This window comes from Dasypus novemcinctus, chromosome 1 (assembly GCF_030445035.2).
Source record: "Dasypus novemcinctus isolate mDasNov1 chromosome 1, mDasNov1.1.hap2, whole genome shotgun sequence".
NCBI classification, from domain to species: Eukaryota; Metazoa; Chordata; class Mammalia; order Cingulata; family Dasypodidae; genus Dasypus; species Dasypus novemcinctus.
The window spans coordinates 183,322,101-183,340,702 of NC_080673.1; the positions used below are offsets into that span (position 1 = coordinate 183,322,101).

The 18,602-nt window shown below is 38.5% G+C and overlaps 1 protein-coding gene across 1 annotated transcript in view; it reads right to left on the reverse strand.

The window, feature by feature from the left end:
* Positions 1-18,336, reverse strand: part of ANAPC4 (anaphase promoting complex subunit 4) — a 40,962-nt gene extending 22,626 nt beyond the window's left edge. The window contains exons 1-16 of the mRNA XM_058300200.2: positions 18,213-18,336; positions 17,940-18,077; positions 15,035-15,140; positions 12,859-12,991; positions 11,299-11,373; positions 10,745-10,771; positions 10,606-10,650; positions 9,844-9,928; positions 8,807-8,911; positions 6,804-6,887; positions 5,683-5,769; positions 5,169-5,233; positions 4,321-4,363; positions 4,144-4,220; positions 2,561-2,661; positions 2,421-2,472 (exon numbers count right to left, since the gene is read on the reverse strand). Of these exons, the coding sequence (XP_058156183.1) occupies positions 2,421-2,472; positions 2,561-2,661; positions 4,144-4,220; positions 4,321-4,363; positions 5,169-5,233; positions 5,683-5,769; positions 6,804-6,887; positions 8,807-8,911; positions 9,844-9,928; positions 10,606-10,650; positions 10,745-10,771; positions 11,299-11,373; positions 12,859-12,991; positions 15,035-15,140; positions 17,940-18,068 (1,214 nt within the window). The 5' untranslated portion in view covers positions 18,069-18,077; positions 18,213-18,336. The remainder of the gene's footprint in view (positions 1-2,420; positions 2,473-2,560; positions 2,662-4,143; positions 4,221-4,320; positions 4,364-5,168; positions 5,234-5,682; positions 5,770-6,803; positions 6,888-8,806; positions 8,912-9,843; positions 9,929-10,605; positions 10,651-10,744; positions 10,772-11,298; positions 11,374-12,858; positions 12,992-15,034; positions 15,141-17,939; positions 18,078-18,212) is intronic.
* Between the last annotated feature and the right edge of the window lie 266 nt (positions 18,337-18,602).

The window sequence follows — 18,602 nt, forward strand, 5'->3', positions numbered from 1 at the left end:
CCTGCCCCTTCCCCCAGCAACAGCGACAGCCAATCCCTAACCACCACCCCTCCCCCGTCCAGTACCGCCCACTGACCTTTCTCCGGCAACCAATCAGAACAGGGCGTGGCTTCGACCAATCAGCCTTCCCCAGCCCCTATAAAACTGTTGCCTCTCCCTCAATAAAGTGGACTTGCGTGTTTACCTTGTCTCCGCGGTAGTTTTTCTGCCGTGCGCCCTCCAGTCCTGAGAGCCCCCGACAAGGGCCTGGCCTCCCTTGTCCCCAGTTCGTCGCCTGCTTCTCCGGGCGACCCCTTCGTCGCCGGCTTTGCCGGGCGACCCCGTCAGCCGAACTGCGCAACCCCCGTGAGACCGACCCCTCGTCTGCTGCCGGACCGACCCCTCGTCCCAAGCGGGACCGATCCCTCGTCCCAAGTGGGACCGACCCCTCGTCCTGAGCTGGACCGACCCCTCGTCCGCAGCCAGACCCCACCTCTACTGACTGAGCAAGCCGCCGCATATTTCACCAGCAACATCCAATCATTCAGTCAACCTTATTTCAACTTTCAAAATATATCCAGATTCTGACCACTTATTAAGTCACTATTGCCTCTGTCCTTGCCTTCCTATTATTCTCAAGACTAAGTAAGCCACATGAAGGATCTTTTTAAAATTTAGGTCCTATCTGGTCCTCTCACACATCATACCTCTGCTTATAACTCCCCCAGGGCTTCTCATTAGGGAGCGAAATGAGTGAAAGCCAAAGTCCTTCCACCTGCCTACAGGTTCTATGAGGACATCACCTCTCTCAATTCATTCCCCACCTCTCATGCTTACCCATTCACTCATTCATTTTACATTAGCTACAGTGGCCTCTTTTGAGGTCCCTGAAACATGCCAGGCAAACTCAGTGCCTTTCCATGTGATATCCTTTCCACCCCCAGGTAGCCAAAGGGGTTGCTCCCGCCTGCCTGGTCACTCTGCAACTCACCTTCTCAGGGAGGTCTCCTGACCACCTACTTAAAATTGTAACCACCACTGCTAGCATAACCAAGGTTCTTCTTCCCTGCTTGAACTTTCTCACCACTACCTACTGCTATCTGACATACCACATATTTTTTGTTGTTGTTTTATTTTATTTATTATTTGACAAACCATACATTTTAACTAAACATTTGTTTATTGTCTGTCTCACATTAGAATATAAGCTCTACAAAGACAAAGATTATCTTTTTGCTCACTGCTATATTCTCAGCATCCTCAACAGTGTTTGAAACGTAGTTGAATACTTAATAAAGTCTACTGAAAAAATGAAAGCATTGGACAATAAAGTCAAAAACATTTCTCAGAAAACAGAAAAGACAAGTATGAAAAATGTAAGAGACAAAGAAGATCAACCCATGGAGTCTAATAGCTGACCAATATATTTCTATAACAAAAGTCTAGTTTAAAAAGAAAAAGAAAAGGAAATTATCTGAATAAAAACACAGAATTCCCTAGCACTAAACAAGGTTCTTTAACAATGAATGAAAAGGCCCACAATGAGAAATGCTATTGTGCAATTTTAACATATCAAGGATAAAGAAAAAAGCTTTCAGAGATGAGGAAAAAAATACCCTATAGAGGAATGAGAATAGAAGGGCACCAGACCTTCCATTAGCAACCAAAGGCCAGAACACAATGGAGCAATGCCTTCAAAGTTCCGTGAAAGATTATTTCCCCCTTAGAATCATATACCCAGCCAAAATCATCAATCAAGTGTGAGGGTAGGAGAAAAGACAGAAAGGACACAAAGTTTATCTTCCATCATCTGTTTTATGAGTAAGTCACTGGAGAATGTTTTCTAGCAAAATGATTAAGAAACCAAAAAGGAAAGGAAATCCTGGAAATCCTGACAAAAACCCCTGCAGGGCAGCTGAGCAGGAGATCTGAGGCACAACTGTCCAGTTTAACACTGGGGAATGGATGGCTATGGAATGGAATGGGACAGAAAGGAATACCTGGGACATGATACCACATTTGAGAAAGTGAAAGAGCTTAAGGATATGATAAAGGCAGACAATACAATGAAAAAGGAGAGCCAAATAGAGTCTAAGAAATCAAAACAAACAGAAGGAAAAAACAACGATTTAAAAAAATTGATAATTAAAAGAAATGGCAACATAATCATCTAATTTAGAAATAATGAGGTAGCCGATTAAAGAAACAGATATAAGAGTTAAAATGATTCCCTCTGGATGGAGGACCTGAAGTGAGGATGGGTGGGACAGGAAAATAGCATTTTATAAGATCTCTGTGCTATTGGTTTAATCGTATAAAGATATAAAATTTTCTATAAAAATACTCATTTAAAGACAATTATGACAACTTGCTGGGTTCTTATTTAAGTTAAAAAGTAAGATACTCTCAGGTCAACGATATCAGGTATCCACAACACTTACTGAAGAAGTTCATTTGCCTTGAGTATGAAAGAACCCACAGCAGTGATAGCACCTAAAGGGAAAAAATAGGCAAATATCATTTGTCAAATAAGTAAACTATAATAAGGTATTCTACTGAGAAATGAAATTACTACCTTTACCTTCAATCCCTGAAGCATCTAGTCCAAGAGGTTCATATTTTTGCTTCCATGATGCCATTCCTTTCAATTCACTCAAATGGTATAATAAAGACTCTGAGCCACTATCAAACCAGAGCAGAAATGAATGAGTATCATTACTATCATCAAAGTGGCAGGTTACTACTATCTTTTGCCTGAAAATTTCTAAATTTTAAAAAATAAAATCTAGAAGTAACTTTAATCTTCTTTCTATGAGAAATGGTTATTTCTCAAAACTATTTCTAAAAACTGCAGCAGAATCATTTGGTCATTATGACTTCTAAGATGAACATAGGCCCACAGAGTAAATTTTGTAAGAGGATTAAATTATGTTCCACAATTAGTCACGACATTTAAAAATTGTTATATGATCATCTTGTTCACTCAAAAGCTACATCTTAACCATTCAACAAATATTTATTAAGCATCAACTTTCGGTCAGGAACTGTGCTAGATACTGGGAACATAATGCTGACCAAACGACAGGGTCTTTGTTGCTCTGAGAGTCTAATGGGGGAGACTGCCATAACCCTACAACCATACAGTGTGCTGCTCTAAGTACTGCAAAACCTTGCAGGAAACTGCACAAGGTGCAGGTCCAACACAAAAGCCTGATCTGGTCTGGGGCATTAGGGAAAGCTGCTCTGAAGAATGCAAGTGAAGGGCAGGGGAGGAGTATTCCAGAAAGGGAGACGGACACACAAAAACCCTGGGGTGGTACACAAAATGTGAAGTTGAGAAACTAAATGGCCACACCAGTATGGGCAAAGCAGAGAGGCAGATATGCTAAAGCCATGCAAAGGATTCTGGTCTTGGTCCTAAGAGCAATGGGAAATCACTGGAAGTTTGTGAGAGAGGAACATGCTCAGATGCACTGTGAAGAATACATCAGAGGGGCACAATGTGGCCTGGAGAAGACCAGTCAGGAAGCTACTGCAGTGGACCAAGGGTGAGGTGATGGTAGCTGGGGCCTAGGGACTCAGAGCATAAAGGGATTTCTCAAAATTTAAGTAGGAAACTCAGTATGTACTTGCAAATGGTTTCACTGAGGCAGCTGTGGACAGAAATAGCATGAGATGTGAAGATCTGGGATGGAGTTTTGGCTCTGACAGTAATATTGGGCCAGTCATATAACCATTTTGAATATTAGTTTTTTGTGTAAAATGAGGATAATCATAAGCAACACCTTACTATGGTATTAAGTTTTAAAAAAATATCATGCACTTTGTAAACTATAGGATGATACACAAACAGATATACTTTCCCAACCTCAAAAAAGGGGCATGTGTCCTATTTCAAAATACACCTCATGGCTGTTTGGGTGAGAAAAGAAGCCCAGACAGGACCTAGCCTGGGCTAAAGATGTTAGAAATTATTTCACACACCCAAATTAGCATTACTGATTCTTTAAGTCTTGATTCCCCTCAAATGTCAATCAACAATTCTAACTAGAAAAGGCTAAAAAGAGGATGAAGTGAAAGTTGCAAAAGAAAACCAATGCCATGGTACAAGGGTTCCATGTACATGTGGATTTAATACCAGAAAATTCTACATCACCTGCATACCTCTGTAAGTGACTTATAACCAATTTTTGTATACTGGAATATGATGACTCTATAGACTGGCCAAGCTTTTTTAAGCCCTAATTAAAAGAAGAAAATATATTTAGCATACAACTAGGACACTATATATCATTCTCTTATAAATAAATGAGAATGTGTTCATAGATACTTGAACTGTACCTTTACTGTTAACTGGTTCATTAAGAGTGTCTGAAGTTCAGCACTACAATGAAAAATAACATATTTTTAGTCATTTATCTATTCAAAACATGAATATATCACCTCAACTTCAAAATTTCAAAGTACAAACAAGATTTCTAAACAAAGTAAAAAAAAAGAAATAGCCCCTCCCTCCAAATTAAGACTTTGTGGTACTCACAAAGGAAAGAACAAAGAACAGAAAACAAAGTCCAGAACAGATTAAAGCACAAATGAGGATGTACTGTATGCTAAAACAACATTTCAAACCAGAAAGGAGAAGGTTAATACTCAATAAAGCACAATGGGGAATTATCTAAACACCAAGGAAGAAAAGAAGTTAGCCTTTTAGGACATAAAACCAAATAAATCACATGTGGAATATGTAAAGGGGAAAAATATAAACCATAAAAAAGCGCAATCTTTGAATACTGGGCCAGGCATTTCTAGAAACAATAGCAAAGGCAGATACCATAAAGGGAAGAAAGATTTGGACACATACAAGTTTTTTAACTTTTATATATATATTTTTTCATGTAAAAGCAATCGAATATGTGTGTGTATACACATACAATACATAAACATATGTATATATAATAATCACATTTATATAAAAATATGTGCATAGGAAAATCTAGGACTGTTAACAGAAATTATGAATGTAATAGTGGCTTTGGAGAGTAATGGGATTAAGGGACGTTTTTACAGTCCTTTTTTTCTGTTCACCAATATTTTCTAAAATTTTTTACAATGGATATGAATTATTTTTAAATAAAAAATTACCTTAAAAAAAGGAAGAAAAGCGAAAGCACCTAATAGGAGCTTATTACCTTGCTTTCCCCCACAACAGCAGGTGCATGAATTCATCTTGCACTGAGGTGGTTGTGTTCTTTTCCTAGAAGAAATGAATAAAATGGCGATATATATGCTAATAAACTACAAGCATATATATTTGAAATTACGGGAACAACACAACTCCCTCCCTGTTCCCCTGCCTTCCCTCACATCCCTATTTAAATTGATCACCTGTGTATCAGTGGCTGGAAGACAGCCAGTCAGCTATTCCAGCACCTGTCCTCCTCCCCCAAGCTCTACCTGCTCTACTCCAGAACCCTGTCCCTACCTAGGCCCTGTCAGTAGGGAGAGAGACGTTTTTCCAAATCTCTCTGAGAAGGAATTCTACTTTTGAGAACAGTTTGAGGTTAGACTTGGTCATTTGAGAGAAATCATGACCTTCAATTAGACTTTTACAAATCAGACCTCTTGTTCTCATGTACCTCAGAAAGTGCATACGGACATCATGCATTCTTGAAGTCTTTCCATGGGAAACTTCAGTTATGTTACCTGTACAAACTTGGTGAGACGAGAATCCATCTGCATCAGTATTTCTTCCCATGCTTCACACATACATGTTAGTGACAAATTTATGTACTATTAGCAAGAAAAAAAATGAAAATAGTAAAAAAAAATTTAAGCTAACATGATTAAACATGTGCTTCCTATAGTCAGTCATCTCAAAGGAATCCAGAATTTACTTTCAATCACTCTTTTAACTCCCTTAAGCCTAAGAAAGAAAGCTACAGCTAGCATTTAATAATCACTTAACTATAATAAACATTTAGTAATTCTTAGTATTTTATAATAAAACATTCTTAAATAAAGGCTTTATCTATTAAAATAAATATTCCCAAACTTTTTATATCTAAGATAGGATTTATGAACACTACCTATCAAAATGACGGTTTGGTAAGCTTTTCAATTTTAAAACAGGATTCTCAAAAAGATATTTATCTTCAGAAATGACATCAAGTCATTCAGTGATTATGGGAGACTGATAAACAATTCTCTGTAGCTCCTTCCATCAAGAGGTAGTGTCAATTTCTCCAGGTCTTGAAACTAGTGTCTTGCCTTGACCAATAGGATGCAGCAGAAGCAACACTGAGTCTGGGACCCTAAAAGGTTTGCACACTTCAGAAGCCTGCCACTATCACCATGGGAACAAGCCTGGGCTAGCTTGCTGGAGGATGATGGACACTGAGATCAGCAAGCTGAATACAGCTGCACCACCCGGTACCGCCCACAGGAGCCCAACTCAAACTACCAACCTACAGAATTGTGAGATGATTTGGAGTGGATCTATTCACACAAAAGCCAAATGACACAATGACTGTTTTTCCATAGTATTTTGTGAGAAAAATTTTAAAATTCCAAAATGGTATTTTATTTATGGGATTATTTTTAAAGAGTTAAGCTATTAATTTTTTCTTTGGCAGGTGGTAAATAGGGTTGGATGGGAATATTCTCAATTAAATTTCCTTTTCTTGCTTTCATGGGGATTATAAAATTATCTATCAGACTAGACACCTCCACCGCAGATAGCTTTACAAAATTAAATTTTGTAAGTTTTTTATTTATTGGATTTTAGAAATTTATAATAAATATTCAAAAAAACAAGCTATAAATACCTGTAAAAGAGCTGAAATGTGAGTAAACTTTCTGGCCATCCGAGTTACTTCAGGTAAGAAAGAGTACAACAGATTGGTTTCGAGCTGTAAAATCACAAAAGTAAAGTGCAGTCATAATCAAACACACTTGCTTCTTTGACCCTCTCATCTCAAAAAAATTCTACAATATAAAGTAGACTCTAGGTCTAACTATATTTCAGAAAGACAATAATTCTGCTCCCTTTGACATGTACAGTTCAGAGACTAAAAGACCATCACCGGGGGATTTTCATACCTGCTGCCTCAACTCACCCTCTCTGCACAGCTCACCCTCTCTGGGTTGATAGCCTCTACAAAGCTAGGGTAACATAATAACTTATTTTGTAACACTATAATAAGGACTTAAAATGATCACAAATATATATAAACTTCTTAAAGGAAAGAGAGGCTATTGATAAGTACAAGTAAAATACCTATGCAATGAAATGTGAATTATATCCCAGTAAAGCTGTTATTAAAAAATACTACAGGGAGTGAGTGTAGCTCAAGTGATTGAGCACCTGTTTTCCCACATATAAGGTCCTAGGTTTAATCCCGGTACCTCCTTAAAAATTAAATTAAAAAATATATATATATATAAATAAATAAAACAAACTTCACAGAAATAGTGATTCACTTATTAGACAATGCTGGGAATATTTTCACAGAACCTTAAGTTGAAGAGTGATATCAACAGTAGTTACAGTGAATCAATAAGTTCAGAATTCTCTTAAGGTCTGAATTTAGCAAAAAATGCTGGAAAACATACACATTGCATCTTGCATCTTTATTTGTTCTACTTTTGCTTGAGAGTTCACGTACACTTAAGTGGCTGGGATATTAAGATGACGATTTTGAGAGGATTTCTTGAAGGCAAGGCAACTTAAATTTAAATACTATAATGGAGTCCAGTCAATCTACAGTAAATAAATCTATTGCATTTCCTCAATCTACAACACAAACAGCACAAAACAAAAGTTTTTCCAGCATTAAGTGATCATCTTCATTCAAGAGTCAAGTGGTGGTAAAGAGCACAAACTCTGGAGCCAGAATGCCGAGCACAACTTTCTAATTTGGTGACGTCGAGCAAGTTCTGCAGTTTCTCTTTGTGCCCATTTACTCATTTATAAAATGGAAATAATAACAGTATCTACTTATTAGGTTACTGTGAGGATTCAAATGAATTGCAATAAAGGTTTTAGTATGTGGCATACATAAAACAATCAAAAAGCATTTGTTTCTATTATTTCTAGGGCACAGTCCTGAGAAGACAATTGGTACAACGTTGAACTGGTATAATGACTAGGACACTACTAGACCATTGTGGTGGCTTACAGCCATGTACCCTGAGAAAAAAACATAAGCTTAATCCATTCCTGTGCATTGGAACCCATTATAAATGGGACCTTTTGATGAGGCTATTTCAATTAGCGTGTGGCCCAGATGACTCAGGATGGGATGTAATCCTATTACTGAAGGCCTTATAAAAAAGACTACGGAGAAAGAAAGCCAAAAGCTGAATGTCAGGGAAAAAGAGATGCCAGGAGAGGCCACCATGTGTACCGCCATGCGACAGAAAAGCCAAGGATCAGGGATCACCAGCAGCCAGCCCCAAAAGACCAGTCTTCTGGGGGAAAGCATCGCCTTGATGACACCTTGATTTTAGACTTCTCCTGGCCTCTAAACCAAGAGCCAAAAATTCCCATTGTTTGAGCCAACCCATTGAATGGGATTTGTTTTAGCAATGAGGAAACCAGAACAACTATCAAAACACTGTTTTTAGAAAACTATACTGGAGCATGGACATAATAAAATGGTATTCACTATAAGAAGATTCTATATATTCAAAATTTGTAATCTCTAAATAGATTTTATATGGTTTTGTTTTGTTTTAATGGCCATTAGACTTCAGTGTATGAAATAAAAACCTATGAAACCTATAAAAATATATTTACTCTTTATCGTTAGCAGGTTTCCAAACTCACCTGGAAATACGACACTTCCGAAGCACCACTGGTAGAAACCTCTGTGACCACGGATAATGATTTCAAATCACTTGATAAACATAATGCAAGACAAGTACCAGCAATCTGTGAAACAATGAAATCCACCAGTACGTTTGGTATTATTACGAGACAGCATGTGCTTGTAAGACAGGAGGTAAAAAATCTCACAGGGAGCTTTAAAAATGGGAACACATACACCTGGCTCCTGCTGCATGTGTGCAGCAGATGAAGGTAGGCACCCACCACTGTGGCCCTAATTTACCACAAGGACACACAGACTGCCCGCTCTCCTATCAAGGTTCCATTATCACATGCAGGAGAACCAAAACCTGCCACAGAGCCTACAATATTTTCTACCCCTGTAGGGAATGATAAGAGTAGGTGAAAAGGCTATCAAGAGGAGTAGATGTAGCTCAAGTGGCTGAGTGCCTGCTTCCCACTTTTGAGGTCCTGGGTTGGAGCCCCAGTCCCTCCTAAAAACAAACAAACAAAAAACAAACTAAAAAGTCAACTCTCATTGAGGAGCAGATGTAGCTCAGTGGTTGAATGCCTGCACCCCATCTACGAGGTCCTGGGTTCAATCCCTGGCACCTCCCCCACCCCCCCAAAAAAAAGGTTATGGAGAAGACCAAAACTTAGCAATGACAACAGACTCAACGCTGAGCCTCAGAGCGCCTCTAATGACTCTCATTACATTCCATTCTCAAATTGTAGTTCCTTGTCCATCACAGGCCAGAGCGAAAGCATATTCAATGCTAAATCATATTCAAGTATATCATACACATCTCTTTATTAAAAAAAAAAAGACTAATTCTACAAACAGCCCGTTTGTAGGTTATTATATCACCACTATTTTATCTTAGTAAGAAAATTATCCTCTTACCATTTAAGAACTAATAATTTCAATAATTGAAAAGGGGAAAAAAAAACAACTAGTGTTGTACTGATTTTTCCACAAATCAATTAGCTGCTAATGCTAAGAAAAATGACACAGAAAAGTTTAAAGAAAAACTTACCCCTGTGACACGTGCGATTTTGAACATTCCATAAGCATAAAGCTCAATAAATCCAGAGCTTCCTCCAAGGACAAGAATATTAAGCCTAATTAAAAATAATACAACAAGCTGAGGACCAATCAACAACGGAGATTATGGAGTTCTCAAACCAAGATACAAAATATTACTGCTCTCATGTAATCTCCATGCTAAAGCTCCCCTGCAGATAGAACTATCAAGCAAAGCCTGATACTCATACCCCAAATTCACTCATATTGGGTTTATTTCTTTTTTTTCCAAAAGAAAACATAACTTTTCTCTAGTCTAAAAACACTCAATTTTATGGCAAAATAAAAACAAATTATTTTAACACAATTGTATTTATTATCAATAACAGGACAATACTTTGTCCAGTGAATACAAAGTAACATCAGTTTTACCACGGTTATGATGTTAAATGTACTAAGTAAGCTTAAAGAACTTGAGTATTTAAAGTTAAATTTTAGAAACTCGAGTTCTTCTATCCTCCTTTACTTCTTATCAAAACAAACAAAGGTGTATTTATAATATTATTAAAACTTGACAAAATGAAGAAAGGCCATACAACAGAAATAAGTAGCCAATACATATTAACTCTGTTTATTGCTTGGAGCTGTTAATGTCAGTGATGAAAAAACATGACAAAAAAGGCCTTGAAACTTAAAACTTCTTAAAACTGCCTTAAATATTAAATATCAACTTGAAGAAATTAAAATTGCTATTCGCAATATCGGTAAGATTTACCTGACATCTCCCAAGAGTTTAATAATTTCATCAGAATTTTCTTCACTAAAATACAGAAAATAATTAGGTTACCTTCCAAGTATATATCATATAAAAAAAGATGATTACCTTTCTCAAAAATAAAAAAGGCATATCTTACCTAAATATTTTTGAGGTGTTGCTATAACTAGAGAAAAACATATATTAGGGTAAGAAATATTGTCAATAGAAATATATTTTTAAAATTGTCATGGCTTGGAATTATTTATCCCAGGAAAAAACATGTTTTTAAAGATAATCATTCCCGTGGGTATGACCCCACAATAAGACCTTTGGACGAGGTTACTTCAGTTAAGGTGCGGCCCAACTGAATCAGGACGAGTCTTATTTCTGGCCTCACAGGGTAGGTCACAGACAGAGAAGCCATGGGGAACAACCAGAAGCAGGGAGTCGACAGTGCCCGGAAGAGAAAGAAGAGGACATCTCCACGGCACTGCCATGTGTCAGAAAAGCCAAGGGCCCAAGGTTTGCGGGCAGCCAGCCTCAGAATGTCACAGTCTTTGGGGAGAAAGCATCGCCCTGCTGATGGCCTTGGTTCTGTTTGGACTTCTAGCCTCAAACTGTGAACCAAGAAATTCCTATTATTTAGGCCAACCCATTGTATGGTATTTGTTTTAGCACCAAGAAAAAAAAAAATTTAACTACGATCCTTACTTTTTAGGCAAGGTAGGTAGCTTAGGTAAGAGAAGATTCGATTCATCCTCAGCATTATAAAAGGATGTTAGGACACTAAGAAAAAGAAGAAGAAAAACAAATTTTATTATAAAAACATCAAAGATGTTACTTCTCTTTCAATTAAAAAAAATGTTAATTTTTAAAAGCCCAATTTTGTAACATCACTAAGTAAATTCATGCCACAAACATTTTTACTATTGTAAGTCACTTGAACAATCACAAACATGAAATAGAAAAGTAGGAAGTTCTTCATTTACAAAGGGCTTTATTTTGCAAAAGAATCAGTTGTCCCCTTTACATATAAAGGAACAGATATTAATAATTTTCTCAGCATACAAGATCAGTATTCAGATACTGAGAAATCATGATTTCTTAACTCTCATCTAAGTACCCATATTAAACATTTGAGCACCAAGAGTAATTTTAAGGAACATTGCAATTATTATATCATTTATTTACAGGTTCTATGGCTGATCAACTCTTAGGGACTTGACAACCCAGCAGGTCTACAAGAATACAACATATTTTCAAATAGTCTCCTTCATCCCCTCCAAATAAGGTTAGAAATAAATGTATGAGAAAGTGAAAAAGTGGTGACTTGACAAGCATTTTTTCCCACTTTCACACAAAGTAGCTGTCCTGAAAGACCCTGGAATTTCCACATAAACATTTATAAATTATTCATAGGAAGTGTATTAAGAATACATTTAGCAGGTAACTGGACTGGGATAGAAAATACATCGTACAATCCGCTCCTCCAACCTTTCATAAATTCACATAATCATTTGCAATCCTTGATTAGTTGATGATGGATTAATCACTTTGTTTTATCTACAGCAAATTTCAAACCCCAGGCTAGATCCTTGTCATCATATTCTTTCCAGGCTCTCCCTAGGAAAGTTGTCACTTAATATTCAGGATTTACAAATTAATTTGATATTAACTTAATGAAATTTAATTAGAAAGGAAAAGCTAATGGAAAGAAAATGATCACATTTCTCCAAAAAAGAAAAACTTTTTTTTCAGTATTAGTCAAACCCAATCATCCCTTAGGCCATTTTTACTGCAAATCTGGTGGTATATTATGTGTTACTTGACTATGCAGACAAAAGCAAAATTATTTTCATAACACAAGAAAACTATCAGGGACTATGAACACAGAAAGAATCTGTTCAGCATCAGGGCAGAATGCTCAATTTAGCACTTTTCATGATAAGAATATTTACTAAGGCACAAAAAACAAAGTTCCAAACAAAATATATGATGAGAAGAAATCAGAACAATTTCCTAATCGGTAATTTTAATTAATAATTACTTGAAAGGATAAATCACTGATACGATCAATTACTAAAAATGACTAAAAAGAAAAAAAATCTAACAAAGCATTAAAAAATTTGAACTTGATAAAGTTAAAACCACAATTTAAATGCAATACACACACATAATACTCAGGTACTTGTAAGTTATCATTTTAAAAAATGAAAATTCATGTATATTCTATAACAACTACCATAGTTTTTTCTTCTTTTATTCCTCTACCTGCTTTCTATAGTCACTTCCATCCAATGCATACAAGAAACTGGAGCCTCCACAGTAAAAGAATGCAAGCTTTCAGGTTTTTCTACATCACATAAAACAATTTTTTTGGTGTCAGCAAGAGCAAAGGCCAAAACTAAAAATGAGATAAGAGAAGAAATAATCAGAGTAAGTTAGTGTAACATATGAGAAAAATGGGTATTTCACTTATAGCCTATTTTTACTTTGTTAAGCATATCTTAATCACAGAAATTATTTTACCTAACAATTCTCTTAAGTAATAATTTACAAACTAAAAAGAAATCTTTGCATATAATTTTTCACTTTTATCTAAATTCATTTTCAAGTGCTCAAACTTTCACGAGCCATCTACCACCTCATCTGTACTATATTGAACATCTTACACATCAAAGTCTCTAGGCTGGAAACTGTCAAGCAGAAAATACAGAACAAGTCTCAGTAGATAAATAATAATACCTTATCACCTAGACATATGGTCCCTTAAACATGCCTACAAGGTAAGAAGTGATTCCACCTGTCTTGTTCTCAAAAGGTGTCTTTTTTTTTTTCCTTTTATGTTCCTAACCCTTAATGGGAAAACAAGGCCATCAAATATCGTGGCTGAATACGGCTGAATCATTTAGTATAGTTTCAATACGTAAGTCATTAATATCTTCCTAACAAATCAAATTTAAGAATTTCTAAGTGGGGACAATGAGTTTCTCTGTTCACCAGCACATGCAGGCTGCCCTAGATGTGAGGCAATTCTGGCTTCCTCATCTTAAAACCAATTTAAACTATCCTGAAATTATTGTTATCTAAGAAAAATTATATTTTACTATCCAAAACACTAGTATTTTTTAATGATAAACACATCTAATTAAATAAATTTTAACACACGCTGACTTCTAAGATTTATTCTGATATACAGGTATTTTTTGATAAATCATGAAAGGAGATCTCAAGAGTATTTACAAAGTCCTCTAATTTTATACTCAAAAAAATAAAATAAAAGACAGCAAAATGAGTACAGAATGAGTATAGTATTTTAAAGCATTTCTGGAAACCCTACTTTTGGGGATTAAGCTAAGGAGCTAATCACACCAAGTTCTTCCCAGTGTTCAGAATGTTTTATGCAGAATTGTCTATAAAAGACAAAAATTGGAACAATCTAAATGATTATTAAGGGGGACAGATCTAGGAAATTCCAATATATATATAAAATGATTGTTATGCAGCAATTAATATTAATGTTGTAAATATATACACATTGACATAAAAAGGGTGAGCCCCCTCAAAAAAAAACTAACAAAATAGTGTGTATTATATGATCTTCTTTTGATAAAACTATATATACATGTATCTTTACATGTATATATTTTATCAGGAAATGTCTGGAAGGATGTTCACCAAACAGGAGCAGTTGATATCTCTAAATATGGGTTTTCAGGGCATTTTTACTTATTTACATTTGTCTAGAAAAAAAATTAAGGAATGAATATATATATCCTTTTCCAAAACCAGTCCAGTTTTGTTTTTAAGCACCAATGATATAGATGAATTTTAAACTGCAGAAATTACGGTATTTTATTGTACTGACTGGATATGTCACCAAACCAAATAAGGACTGCCATGTAACAACACCAAATAGGAGAGAATGGAGGGATTACAGTCATAACTAGCTATGACATAAAGGGCACCAGGAGAAAAGAGAAAATACAGAAATGGAAGGAATGGGGTTAGATAATACTTCAGGTAAGGCAAATATACATGTACAGAGAGAAAGGTATTTATGAGCCACAGATTTAATGTTAAGATACATTTTGGGGGAGGAAAAGGCCATTTTGGCACTGAACTGACTGGCAAGTGGCAGGTGGAGGTTGAACCAAATGGTGTGGGAGAACAAGATGACAGAAAGAACAACATCAAAGTATTCTGTAAATCCCATCAGATTTCATTTTAGAGTTATCTTTGTCAAGAAGCCAAATTTCATTTCAGAGATAGATTTGCCAAGAAATAAGATGGCAGAATTAACCCAAGTTCTATGAAAGAATTTTAAAGCATTCCGAAAAAAAGTTCTCAAACTGGTAAGAACAATAAACTCTTCTCAAAATGAGCTTTTTTGCATAATATTTTTTGGGAATAATAAAAATACATTTTCTTATAATACTATCATTACGTTTGCCATCTGGTCTCCAAGCCAAGCAGGTCACTTCCTTTCCTGTATTTTCATTTGGTGGAAAACTCCAAACCCGGTGAAAACTTGCAAGTCGATGAAGTAAAACCTAAGATAAAACAACATAATGGCAAAAAATAAAAAAATCAATTTCCCAAAATAAAATAAACCTAGATTTCCCACTACAAAATTTTACAAAATGATCTTGAGTATACTATTCAGCTATCAAAAGAAATTATAGGAAGACAGCACCCAAATGAACTTAAGATATTTTTAAAGAAAGGCATGAAGCAAGGTCTAATTTAACCCTATACCCTATACATTTTCTAACCTTTTACATATCAGGAGACTTATATTTTAGAAAGGAATAAGGAATTGTCCAAGAAGACAACCAATAAAAATACAGAGTATACAAGAAGTACTAAAAAAAGAGCTATAGCATGGTCCAAAAATACTAAACTTGCAATCAGACAACTTGGGATTGAGTTTCAGTGGTGTGCTTCTTAGTCGGGGACCTCAGACAAGCCACTTAGCCACTCTCAGTTTCCACTTCCGCATTGGTAAATACTCATATTGGAGAGTCAAGATGATGCCCCAGGGCAACCTGGGCTTCAACTAAGACCCTCCCAACTCCAGCCTCAACACAACCAGTGAAAAGTAAGGAATAAAGGGTATCAAAGACCCTCTTCCCCAAAACCTCTTTTAGGTCCCCGCACTCACAGCTCTACCACCATTAGCAGCCTCCTCATTGTTCAGAGTGTCCTTCACTCCTGGTTCCACTGGTTACCACAGGGAACGCAGGACTCCCAAAGTCTCACTCATTCCCTGGGCTCAGCACTCTCTTTTCTGAACCCCTTTCTGTCACTCCTTACTTCAGAAACCCTTCCTTTAAAACCTCTGGAATGCATGGTCAGGTATCATCAAAATCCCCTATACCTTCATGCTCTTCTCTGACATCTGCCTCTCACTTGAGGGCACTGCTTCTCTGAAGCCCTCTCAAGGGGTGACTATTTTGCATCCTATTACCTAGACATATGGTGCCTTAAACATGCCAGTAGTACACCCTGTACTACTGGGCTAAGAGCTGAAGTAGGTGACCTCCTTAATCTTCAATGACATTCTTCTCTAAAATCCTCTAACTTTGAATCACATACAATCAGACCAAACTATCTGCTATCCCTCTCTGATGTCCTCAAATACTCTAGACCCTTCAACTCATTCCTAAAAAATATGGTTTCCTGGATCATTCAGGCTTCCCAACACTACTTATCATCATTCTTGGCAATTTCAAGATCCACAATGTTCTTGCTTTTTTGGTTCTCAACTATTCCTCCTCCAATAATCACAGCTTCTCCCTTACTTCCATCACTCCCAAGTGTTACCAGTATAACACCACCAGCATCTGTTTCAAACTTCCATTTCCTACCCACCACCTGTCTTTCCAATTCCAATTCACCAACTTCACCAAGACACACAATACATTGATCCTACCACCTATTCACTGTCCTTCACTTCACATATTTCCTCACTTCCCTTAATCAGATTAGAACTGATGGTTCTCATTACAATCACTCCCCTTGAAGAGAACCTCCACTCTCTTGCTTCTCTCTTGCTTTGTCACACTTGAAAAACAATAACCCTGGTTAAACCTGACCATGCCTACACCCACAGAAGTGGATTACCTCAAATTACAAGACCACGAAATTCATGTGGCCTACAATGCTGATCAGCAATCCTATTAGACTGCCCCAGTCCACTTGCCTTGTCAGCTTCTTCATACTTCTCCTTTCACCTCAAACTTCCAATATTTCCTCCTTCATTAGCACTCGATAATGACAACACCCTTGCTTATTCCCTGAATGAGAAAAAGGGAAGCAACAAGCACCCATTATCACACCTACCCATCTGGCTGCACTGGTGGCCCTATTCTCTACCTCTCCCCTAGTGCTGTGGCCTTAACTATCTGCACTTCTATCCACTCGTATCTCAAGCCATTACAAAGTTAGAAAGTGTCCTGGCAGAGAAGAGAGATTAGAAGATTTCATGGAGGAACGAGACATTTAGGAACTTAAAGATTGCATCCTGAGGGGCTACATATGATGACAGGTTCATGGCAGACATGGCGAAGCAGTTTTGTAGACTGCTAGTTTTCCTTATCATCTAGTTTCCAAATGTGGCTGCACACACCACTAGCTAGATTCTGGCGGACAGAAAATTATCAGGCAAACTGCCAAGAGGCCGAGGAAGGAAAAGATGCACTGGTGAAGGTTTCCTTAAAAAATGGCTGCCAGAAACTCTGGGCAAAATGCTGGGTACATTCTGGTTACACCAGAGGAAGGGTATGGAATGTGAAGGAGAAATGCTTATTAACATCAGGGCACTTTCTGGCAGAAACTCAGCAAAGCATGACTCTTACCTTATATTTAAATGTTTAGTAATGGGAGGTGGCTGTCCAATCCATGTATAAAACTTGGACAACACAATATAGATTCTTAAACCTGTATCTGTGACAGCTATATGCATGTTGATTTTCGGTGAGCTTAACAGTAACAACTCATTTTTCTTCTGCGACTAAACTGTAAGCACACTTCGGTCTGTGGATCTACACCTATACTTGCTCAATGAATGAAGGCGACTTGGGGATACAGGATTGTGTTAAGTGTGTGAAAACTTAACACAATCCTGAAAGATAAATCATCTTTCGCGTACGTAGCCCTGCAGGCTCTCTCTTAGATAAGACTTCCTGGGGGGGTGGGGGGCGGGAAGCAGGTGGCCTGCCATGTCCACAGCAGAAGAAACTGAGGCTCAGGCAAGGTGTGACCCGCACGCGCAGGGTTGGGTTCCGCGATCTTGGGGTCATGCCGCGGGGAGGCTCTGTCCGAGGCGGGCTCGGCGCCGGCTCACCTACCTCGCCCGCGGTATTGGCCAAAGCAATGAGATCCCGCTTGGGAGACCAGACCAGGAAAATGATCTCCTGCGGCAGCTGCTTCTCTCCCACCACCCGGAAGGATGGGAAACAGGTCGGAAAACGCAACATGGGGGCGGCCTGCAACGAAATCCCAGTTAGCGGCCGGTAGCATCCCCCCGCCGGCCCGGGGAGCCCCGGGCGCCCAGTCCCGGCCGGACGCGGGCGCCGCCTTCGCCCCCGGCCCACCCCCGGGAGCTCGGACCAGCGCGGTACCTGCGGGAGTGCCCTCGGCGGCACAGCGTCCCCCGCGGCCTCCTGCCAGGGCCGGGCCCGCGCAGCAGCCTCCCGGCCGCCCGCCGCGCGCTGCGGCACTTCCGGCGCCGGGGCTTCCTCGCGAGAGGAAGGAGGCGCGCGCGGCCCGGCCGGCGGCGGGCGCTGGGGGCCGCGGGGCTCCGGGCGGCGCGCGGGAGGGCGCGGGGCGCGTTCCTCCGGCCGCACCGCCGCCGCCTTCGGGTGAAGGGTGTGCGGACGCCCGCGGGTCTTTCCCGTTTTCCCGGAAATTCGCTTCCGTGAGCGGAGGGACGGGCAGCCCTTACGGCTGAGGCTTCGTGTAAATTCGAGGTTCTGGTCGGCTGAAGCCGTCCGGGCCCCCTTTTGACAGCC